General features: G+C 45.5%; 1 protein-coding gene across 1 annotated transcript; it reads right to left on the bottom strand.

The window, feature by feature from the left end:
- Positions 1-993: 993 nt before the first annotated feature.
- CENPM (centromere protein M) lies at positions 994-10,334 on the bottom strand. Its single transcript, XM_066319800.1, has 6 exons — positions 10,263-10,334; positions 10,023-10,102; positions 6,903-7,001; positions 5,787-5,866; positions 4,677-4,768; positions 994-3,936 (listed from the first exon to the last, which is right to left on the bottom strand). Exons 1-6 carry the CDS (start codon positions 10,317-10,319, stop codon positions 3,811-3,813), a joined length of 534 nt encoding a protein of 177 aa, XP_066175897.1. The 5' UTR covers positions 10,320-10,334; the 3' UTR covers positions 994-3,810.
- Between the last annotated feature and the right edge of the window lie 280 nt (positions 10,335-10,614).

Genomic DNA, 10,614 nt, shown 5'->3' on the forward strand with positions numbered 1-10,614 from the left:
TGCATATACATCACTTTTCCCCATCAGTGAAGGACAGCTGGCCACTGAATGGAAAGTGGCAGTTGTTCAGCAGCCCACAGCAACACCACACACCAGCTTAGGCTGGGGAGTGGAAGGAACAGAGTGCAGAGGAGACTGCCAGGGGATCTGGGCCAGCTGAATGGAAACAGAGCAGCTGGAAACCAGCCAGTGCTCCTGCAAAATCAAGACAAGTTAAAAACCCCTCAGGAGAAAGCCTCTTCCTTGCTTTTGGCAGCAGAGCAGAGCTGACCTCTGCCACAGCTCTGCCAGTCAGCTCCAGGCAGCAGAGCATGAGTCCCTTCTTGTCCACCACTGCTGTGAACAGTGGTCATGATGAGAGCAAGCAAGGAGCTCTTACAGCTTGACCACAGCTGCTAAACACCACTGGCATAAGCCAGCCACTCCCTTCAAACTACAGGTCTTGGCAAGCAAAGATGTCCAGTTTTAACCTGTCCCCAAAGCAAATATCAGAGGTGGCCTTGAATCTAAAACTCTACCACCACTTTCAAGGTTTGGAAGGGACAGATATATTTCCAAGGTAGGATTTATCTCTGATCTTTGTTCCAGGAACAGAGATCTTTTACTATGGATACCATTTCAGTAAGCAGACTTTCTCTCCCATTGGTATAGACTGAACATACTGTGTTTTATCATGCTTAAAAGTTGGTCTGATTTAACTGCTGGTGCAGCAGAGACAGTCTTAGAAAACCTGGCACAGTGGAGAGCTGTAATCCCACCAGGTTAGGCCAAGCAAGCCAGTTTGTGCCAAAATCTCTCACAGATCACCTCTGTGAACCGTTCAGCTAGCAGGCTGAGGATGGAAGATCTTCTTCAAGGGACTGGATTGAAAATGAAATCCTGTGGGTCAACCTGGCGTAGCAGAGGAGACCATATGACAACCTCATTTAGTTCCATCCCCCCAAAAAAGCACTGTGAGACCAAAGCTTACACCAGTGTAACTGGTATGAGCTCTTCTGTTCTAATTAAACAGCTTTTATTCTAATTTTGCTGATGTAACTGACAAACAGAAACACATCCACAAACTGAAACAGTCAAACCAGCAATGCTGACAGGTACTTTCACCACGGAGAGGGGGATTCCTCTTTGAAAATCTCCACGGGGATAGGGAACTGAGGCAAGAGAGAAGAGAAAGCAAGTAACTTCAAATGTTTCTGTTAGTTTAGATTTCAGTCAGCTTGGCAAGCTCTTTCATCCAACACAACCTGAGTAACTAGCCATAATTCAGCTTCAGGCCTTCCATGCCTCCATCCCAACCCAAGTACTTCTTTCACAAGACCTTTATCACATATTAGCCCTGGCTACTCCATCCAGATGAAAGACATCCTCAACTGCCTTGTCTCCTCTGGTATAAAGGGCAGTGTTATGGCCTGTCTAAACTAATAGCTGACAGCTCCTAGAGGTATTTACATAGTTGAAGATGTAGCTTTAGATGTGTCCCAACTACTTTGGGTTGTAAAACGTGATGGACCTGAGACACAGTGTCATATTCTTAGGTACGCTCCACTTCCCCTGCCAGTTCTAGTAAATACTTTCTCCTAAGAGTAAGAAAAATATTCGCTCCAAGGTGAAGCAAGATGCTGTTCTTAAGGACCTACATTTTATTATGTACCAGCCGAGATACAGCCACCTGTAGGAAGTAAAAGCAGCATCTTTCTTCTTTGAAAGTAGTAGAAGGGAAGAAATACCACATCTGAAACATAACAGTGGAAAAAAAACCTGCTCGAAGGCGCAGAAATGGACAGTAACACATGTGAGTGACTCCAAAGCATTCTGGTTGGACCAAAAAAAAGTTTCATTTTCACTAGTTAAAAAAGCACAGTGAAATTACACTTGAGCCCAGAGGGATTTAACCCGAGTCCATCGGTTACTGGAGTCCACTAATAAGGAGAGCAGCCTAGGAGATGGAAAAGTCTCCTTGCCTTATAGGAGTTGCAGAGGACACATAAGAGTGGCTCATTTTATTCCACTTCCTCTCCTTTCCTCCCACAGACTGCACCTGCACATGGAGAACAAATTGAAACCAGCCTATTCTAAGCCATGGTCTCCTTTATTTTGATGGACTCAAAGCAAGAGCAAGGCTGAGACAGCATAAACAACACAGAAACTTGTTTCTTGGCATGATTTTCCCCTCTCTGGCAGCCAAGTCCTGGCTAGTACTTCAAGATGGCAAAGCTAGCTGAAAGTAGGGCATGCCCATTAAGCTTCCAATCCTCCTTACACAGCCACGACAGTTTGCACATGTCTTTCTCCTTTGGGTTTTAGCCAGAGTCCAGCCCTTTTGGGCATCATAACACAGCTGAATGGTTTAGCTCCTTTTGTTTCAGCTGACAAACACCCTAGCCCTCCCCCACCAGCAACAATACAACTGGAGCTGGGATTTGTGTGTCCTCTGAGCAAGGATACAGGCTTTGTGCCTTGCTGAGCTGTCTTTGCAAGGACTGCCAACGCTCACAGCTGATTAAGCCTGCAGTTCTGCTTTTCCTGCTCACAGACAGATGTCAGAAACAAGCTAACCGAAAAAGTGCACACAGCTAGAGTTCTGCACTTTGTAACATTAAAGCAGACTATTAGGGATTAAATAAATTAAACCAGAGGGGAGCTTAACATATTCTCTCTAGGCTTTATTTCTACCTGGCATGCAATTTTGTGTAAGAAACATCCCAGTGTTTCAAAAAAAACCTGTATTCTGGCAGGTGGGTCAACTCAATGAACAGAAAGGGCTGTATTTGAAAAGCTTTTGCCACCACCACATGGTGGAAGCCACGAGTGCAGCAAAACAACTAACTGGGAGTTGGAGCTGCCAGCAAGGACCAGCATACCAGGGCCAAGTGGGGCAAGCGTTTGCAGGTTTTAGAGCTTGTGCCACATTGCTAATAAAGAGCATATAAATGTGTGAGTAGTTACTAAGTAAATTACATATTACTTATTAAATTAGAACTCTCTTAGTGACTTGCAGTAAGCACAAGGCACAATTTACTGCTGGTCAGAACCTGTTAGTAAAGGGATTATACACAGCATATGCCAAATCAGCTGAGACAATCCGTTTTCTGTGTGCTGCTGTGGTCTGGTCTTCTGGGTTTCACCTCTGGTCAGCCCCAGAGGCTGCATTACTGGAGCTGTCTTGGGTTTGACAAGTGAAGCCTTTTTCTTCGAGGTTCTAAAAGAAAGCTAAAGTGCTGGATTCATTATCTTCTTCAGCCCCTTCCTTACCAATTAGGTACCAGGCATGGAAATAGTGAGTCCTTTGCTGGGCAGATGCTCACACAGCTGGATCATTAATGCCAAGTGCAGTCCATCTAGAAGCTGAAGACCAGCCTTCCTTCCCATTCTTATCTTGGTGGATAGACAACCTGGCAGCAAGGTTTTACGTCAGACTATGGTGCTGCATTTCAACTGAAAGACAGCAGGAGCCTGCTGCCTCTTCTCTGGTACTTTGGAGACAGTAGCCTGTTCTTCTAATATTCTCTCAGTAAAACACGTAGCTCCTGCCCACTGGCCTAGTGGAAAAAACTCAGACTTGATCATGAAATAGGATTCAGATATAATAATGGATAGGAATCCCCAATTCAAACTGCCCTCCCATCTGTTATCCACTGAAGAGGAACCAAACTTTTCTTGAGAGGTAAGCAACCAGGAACAGTTCTGGATGAGTGCTCATGACAAATCACACAAAAAAAAGCTTCCCAGTGTCATTCCAACTGCGGCAGCTTGAATGCCTGAGTGAAAAAAAAACCCTGATGAATGTGTCTGAAGTATCACAATGAGAAGCTAATCATCATCAGAGCTCCTCATTAGCGAGACAAAGGACAAGGCAGAAACTCCCGGGACATGACCAGCACAGATCTGTAAAATTCGCAGAAGTCGTTGAGCAGTAGCAACTCGAATCCCTTCCAACTGGAAACAAAATGGAGAAATTATTTAAACATTTGAAAAGAAGAAAAGCAACGGTAAGCTTTGATAAAAGAAAGAACCAGAGCAGGCATCAAGTGGCTACCTAGAGAAAATCCCAAACAGGCCCATTTACTTCCCTAATGTTAAGGAAGGTACAGCGTTGCCAGCTGCAAGTGCTGAAGGGCTTGCCAAAGGCAGGGATTCTACCCGCTGGTAGGGAAGCAGTCTCTGAGGATGCAGTGATGAGACCACAGAAAAGTGAATTGTGCTGCTGCTGAATGCCAAACTCTCCGTCCAGCTTTTCAGACCAAGCAGATAATTGGAAAGAGTGGCATATCAGGTGGCAAAATGGTCAGTGAAGCCACAAAGTTTGGCTGACACAAAACATTACATGGGCAAGGGGGTCACATGGCAAATAACATCTCACAGGGGCACCCAGGAAGAGAAAATGCAGTAAGGAACAAGTGTACTGAGGCTTTGATGTTTTTTGTTAGCTTAGGCTTGGCTTCATGAGGATTTAAAGTAGCACACGAAGGAACAGATTACTAGAAGACTCATTTCAAGGACAACCAGACTCCTGTACCTCTACCATTTCTGTAGACAGTCTGGTCTCTGACACTTATGAAAGCCAGTAGCATATGTATTTATTGTTATATATATTTATTGCTAATATAATGATATTTCTAACAATCACGGAGCAGTGGAATTCAGAAAACCCTTGAGATGTCAAATAAGCACCTTACCTCCAGCTCACAGAATAGCACAGGACTGCAGTAGGTTTTTCCTAATTTATGGATGGCATTTGTCTCAATGCTGCAAGCATTCACCCTGCCAACTGAAAAACCAGTTTTCCACATTACAAGCCTCATAATCAGCGATCAGTGAGGTAAAGTTTTAGGAAATTCCGCATCCACAGAACAACCCAGAGCTAACTTTGAGAGCATAATAGAAGGTAAGTCAACAGTGCAAACAGAATGGTCCAAGTTTTGAAATGGAATTAGCACAGAAGTCTTTCCTAATACTAACAACAGGAATAGTACCACATCACTCTTCACGTGACATTAACATTCTGCATAGGGGATCAGCACACCATCAGCGGGGCAGACTTCCACTCACTTACCAAAACTCTTCCTGGCTCATATGGTACCACAGAGTGGTCTGGTCTCCAAGGAATCCCCTTCACCAAGAGAGCCATAACACAGGACAATAATGCTAGGACTCCTTCTCTATCTCAGAATTAGGCCTCCTGACCCCAAAACTCCAGGGACAGCACCTATTTTCCAACACAGAGCAGTACAGCCTGGCCCCTCCAGTTGCTCAGAGCTGAAGCAGGGAGGGTACACAGGAAAGTACTGGGAGACAGAAGGATTAGAGGCACAACAGGGTCAGACAGTACCCAGCAGGGATATCAGTCTTGTATTAAAACTATACTTCATAGTTTTGTAGCTCATTCATTTAGATTCTCTTTATTACCACAGTACCATATACATCTCACTGCTCATTAAGATTATCATTAAGATAGATCTGAAAGAGCAGATAGAACAGACTTCTAGAGTGCCAAACACACACATAAAAAAAAAAAATCAATAACACAAATCATATTCAGGGATTAGGGACAGAAAAGAGAGGTCTGGCTGGCAAAAACAAAAAGGAGAGAGCAAGTGAGCATGAGAGAACCCTGCTTTATCTAGGAAAACAATAAAAAAAAGGCAGAAGAGTTCAGAAATAATTTAAACGAAGTTTCAACAAAGCCACTGGTTTCCTTTAGTTTGTTTCAAGTTAAGTCAGTTGGTTTTAAGAAAACCAACAGTGAGTTGTGCAGCTGGAAGAGGAAGAAGAGGTGCCATACGTACCCCCAGTGACAAGAAAGCATACTTTCCCCAGGAAGAAGCTGGCATCCACATAGGCTAGGGATCTTTCAACATTCTTCAAGCTGTCAGAAAAGTAAGTACAGACAATCCAGTCGGACAGGGAGGTTAAACCAGTGCAGCAGGAGGACAACAGGAATAATTTTCAGAAGCACAATTAGAAAACCAATGATGTTAACATCTGCTGATTTGTGAGCTTGCCAAGCTTCTGCTTTATGCTAAAAGCATGACATCAGAGACCTCTGTTATACCCACAGCTGTTTAATAACCTATAACATATCCTTTCAACACAAGACTCAACAGTTAGAGTTAGTTTGAACAGCGTCCTCCATGATTTACAGACACTAAGCATCTGAATTCATTAATATCCAATGAAACTTCAGCACCACTTCGGCTCTTTCAGGAAGCGCTTGCCCACACATTTCTGCAGCACCATCTGTGCTGTAAGTATGCAGCTGGGCCTGTCATTTTTGGTAAATGAGAGCCCAGGATCATCAGTCACAAGTTAAGTAAGTAATAAAATGCTGACTTCTGTGCCTTTACTTGTGGCCTGGGGAAACAAGTATGATTTCTACAAAGGCGAGCACAAGATGAGAGAAAAGGGATCAAACCCTGCAGACCTTTCTCTTTTACCTAGTGACATCTGTAGTGCTGATCCCACTTGACAAGGAATATCAGTGAATTGAGGACTCAGACACAGCCACTTGCTGGTTATTGGGCAGCACTGGCCAGTGCACATCAGACTTCTGCATATTATAGAACTTCACAGCACCACCAGCACTTCCACCTGATTCTACAGACAGCATCTTTCCAAAGTTTAGTCTGTATTGTCACATATACTGACCCAGAAATAGATTCTGCCTTCTCTGCTATGGCAACTTAGTGCACAACAGGCATGTTATTGGACAGAGCAGTTCAGTCCTAATCCCCTGCTGGAGGCCAGAAAACCACTGTATGTATTACTGAGTTCTTCCTCCACAGCAAGTCTTGGGTTTGAAACCCACTATTCAGCAATTCCAACACAGCAAAAATGTGGATTTAGATATCAAATGAAGAAAGAATGTTAGTCCCTCCCCTCCCATCTTTTTGCCCTTCTTTTACCTGTACTTGCTCTTGATGTCAATCATAAACACAATCAGGTCTATCCTGGGTCGGAGATGATCCCTCTCTGAAGGTAAGGGGAGGGATGTAGCAAGGTGACTGAAAGATAACAAATGTGCCAGTTTAAACAAAAAGCTTGGCAAGACAGTATCCACTTATCCATAACCTCATAACCACTGTAGCAAGTTACGAGGAAGCCTGCTAATTACTAAATATGTGGGCATTGGAGAGACATTGTGATTGTTTAAGTGGCACTCTCATATTTTAGGCCCACTCATAGTTGCTGACAGGCACAGTGGTAATTGCTAGATGAGGCTGGTTATAATGGGACGGTTATTAGAGCATAACAAGACTCACAGAAACATTTACTCCATGCAGATCTGTATGGCAAGTCATTCAATTTAATTGTTACAAAGACTCCTTTCTAACAAAGCAAACCCCAATTCTTTACTGGAATATTTTGCTGCTAAGTTTCAGCTAAAATGCATCAGTGCTTTTCTGTCACATTCGAGACATACTGCTCATATGCTCACACAAGAGAGGTGACCTTTCCTGGTACAGAAGAACCTTAAACCATAAATTTGTCACTAGTACAGCTTTATAGAAGAAGTTATAACTCAAAAAGGGCTTCTATTGTATCATTACACCCCCTTTTAACCCTTCTACTATGTCAGGAGCTACTAGGTTAGTTTAAGCATGGTTCTATATGGTACCACCACTGCTAACTAGAGCTGTTGGAAAAACTACAGGATGGGGCTTTTTGCGTCTCTTCCCACTATAAAAGCCAAACAACCACGAACAAGTAACAACAACAAAAAACCAAGGAAACCAACCAACCAAAAACTCCACCAAAAAAGGTTTCAGCAGTACATAACTGGACCTTCCACAGGGAAGAACACTATCAGGACCGCATTTTTGGAAGATGATCTTAATTTAAACTGGACAAACAAACATCCCAGAAGTTCAGTCACTCTCACAGTCCACTTCCTCTCTAGAAGCCAAAGAAGAAACACTCATTCTGGTCTTCTTGGGGAATATTACTTCTAGCAATTCAGTCTCAAGGACTTAACAGCTTTCTCCAGCAGCCACAGACCATGGTATACATTTCCTTCTATTAATCCTAAGTAGTTTGTGGTTTTGTTTGCTAGTCTCCAAATAAAGCTGCTTTGTTTCTTTCATTTATGGAAGATATGATTTAATAAAAATATTCTGAAACTAACAAAAGAGATGAGCAAAGTGAGCTTGAAAGACAAACTGGCTTATTAAATTAAGATGAAATTTAGGGAGACTCTTTGATGAAAGTATCAGATCTCACTGTCTCAGGAGAAGAAAAAAGCGACCCAGAGAGGCACTGCATTATTTGAAATTCTGCTATATTTAAAGCACCATGACTAGATGATGTCAGCAGTCTCCAGATATGAACTGCAGAAGCCTCCCCCCACCCCAGCAATAAGAGACACAAAAAGCCCAAACCCTGTAATTCTTCTCCCAACAGCTGTAGCTGACAGGTAGACCTGGTCAGATTAGATACCATATTTGTTTGCAATGTGTATAATCCCAGAGTAACACATTGCGGGGAAAAAACCCCACAGACTTTGCTTTCCTAGCAATATTTACACAGGGATGTATCTTGCTCTGTGGCATGAGCACACAGTTCTGTGCCTTTGGGCAGTTGCCCAGCTCTAGTACCAGCAGCCATCTAGTTATGGCACTCCACAGGTCAGCAGAGGCTGCAGGTTTCACATAGAAAATGGGGTAATTCATTTACTATTAGTTAGCACAGACATCCAAGATGCCACAATCAGAGCACTTACAGTCACTCTAATTAGGCAGCAGAACATTAGCTTGGGTGGCTTTAACTGCATAGCCATGGATTACAGCAGCAAAATAACACAAATACCTTCTGAAGACCTGACTAAACTTATTTATTCTTGGCAAGAGAGCTGTCAAGGACATTTAATCGTTAAAAGTTAGTTAATCAAGCTTTTAAGACAGGACATGTCATCTGGCTGTTATGAATAAGGGGGGATGATTGGCTCATGCAAATGAAAAAGGGTTGTTGAGTACGGTGGGGAGAAGTTTTGTTGGGGTTTACAGCTCTTTAGGTACGTATTTTTGTTGTTACAGTACAATTTTGATGCCCCTTGTAAAAGGCAGCAGGGAGTGAGGGGGCGCTTAGGAGACCTGAGAGACTAACATCACATCACCCATGAAGAAATGAGAAGGGCTCTACCAATTAGGAGGACATCTAAGGACTACATATGAATATTAACGAGGCTCGGGGTACAAAAGGCGGAGACGCCATTTTGTGAGTTCAGCCTCTGGTGGGCAGAAGTCCCAGCAAGCTGCCAGAGCTGCTCCTCCCTTTGCTTTGTTAACTTTGCATGAATTCAAACTAAATTTTATTTACTCATTCCCGGCCGGGTTTTGAGTCGTTTATAACATGGCTAAAGCTGAAATATCAAGTGCATCTCAATAGCTTGAGGAGGAAAAGCACGTTATGTGCATACAAACCAGAAAACAGCTACAAAGAGCATCCCAAGCAATAGACACCTTTCAGAAACACTTGTTCGTCTTGCAAGCATTGTACCCGTCCCGTTTTGTCCCAGGATGTTTAATTTCTGTCTGTCAGGCGTAGGAAAAAAAAAAAAAAAAAAAAAAAAAAAAAAAAAAAAAAAAAAAAAAAAAAAAAAAAAAAAAAAAAAAAGCGCGTTGCTCTCACGCCTTTCCAGTTTAGTAATCAAACATCCGTGCAACACGCAAAAGGCAAGGGTATGTGCGTGGTGAACATGAGTGTGGGGAACGCTTCCTCCCCACAGCTCGTTTCCAAGCCTGCCCTGAGGACAGAGGGCTTTGCCCGCTGAGGATGCGGTCACATCTGGGCAGTGGTGCTCTCTAGCGTTCGCAAGAGCAAAGTGTCTCTCCGACTACAGCTCCCACTCCCGCCGCGGGGACGGAAGCCGCGTTTTTAAACCGATGTGGGCGCATCGGGAATCCGAAGCGGAAGCTTCCCGTGAATTCGGGTCACAGTCGCTCGGTTTGCACCTGTCGGAGCAGGTGGCAGCGGGCCCAGTGCGGGCCCGGGGCCGCAGGCGGCGCATCCCGCTCCCCACCACTCACATGCTGATGTTGAAGTCCTTCTTCTCCCGGAGGATCGCCTCCGCCAGCTTCTGCTGGAGCTCCTCGTCCGAGCCCACGATCTGCGGGGGGGAGGCGAGAGAGCCGTCAGGCACAGCCCCCGCCCGCCCGCAAACTGGCACATCGCCGCCGGACAGCCGGGCCCCGCACGGCGGAGGGCACGGGACGGGCGGCCGCCCACAGCGGGGCCGGGCCGCGAAGCGGCGCCGCAGCCGGACCTACCAGGAGGACGCCGGAGTTGAGCGTGGGGAGCTTGTCGAAGGGCCGCAGCACCGCCATTTCCCGCGGGACACGGCGCCGTCGGCCCGCCGGAATTCGAACGGCGGCCGCGCTCCGCCTTGCGCCGACGTGCAGCGGCGGGGCCGGGCCCGGGGCCCGGGGCGGAGCGGCGCTGGCGGTCGCGGCCGGCGGCAGGGGGCGCTGCGGGCCCGGCGCCATCGCCTCACGGCACGGCCCGGCTCGGAAGGGTCCCGCTCCCCGCCCTGCACAGGAGTCACGCCACGGGCCCCACGGGTCACACCGTGTCCCCGGCAGCGTGGACCAAACGCTTCGTGGATTCGGTCAGGCTCGGTGC

Source organism: Sylvia atricapilla, chromosome 5, assembly GCF_009819655.1.
Source record: "Sylvia atricapilla isolate bSylAtr1 chromosome 5, bSylAtr1.pri, whole genome shotgun sequence".
Taxonomy (NCBI): Eukaryota; Metazoa; Chordata; class Aves; order Passeriformes; family Sylviidae; genus Sylvia; species Sylvia atricapilla.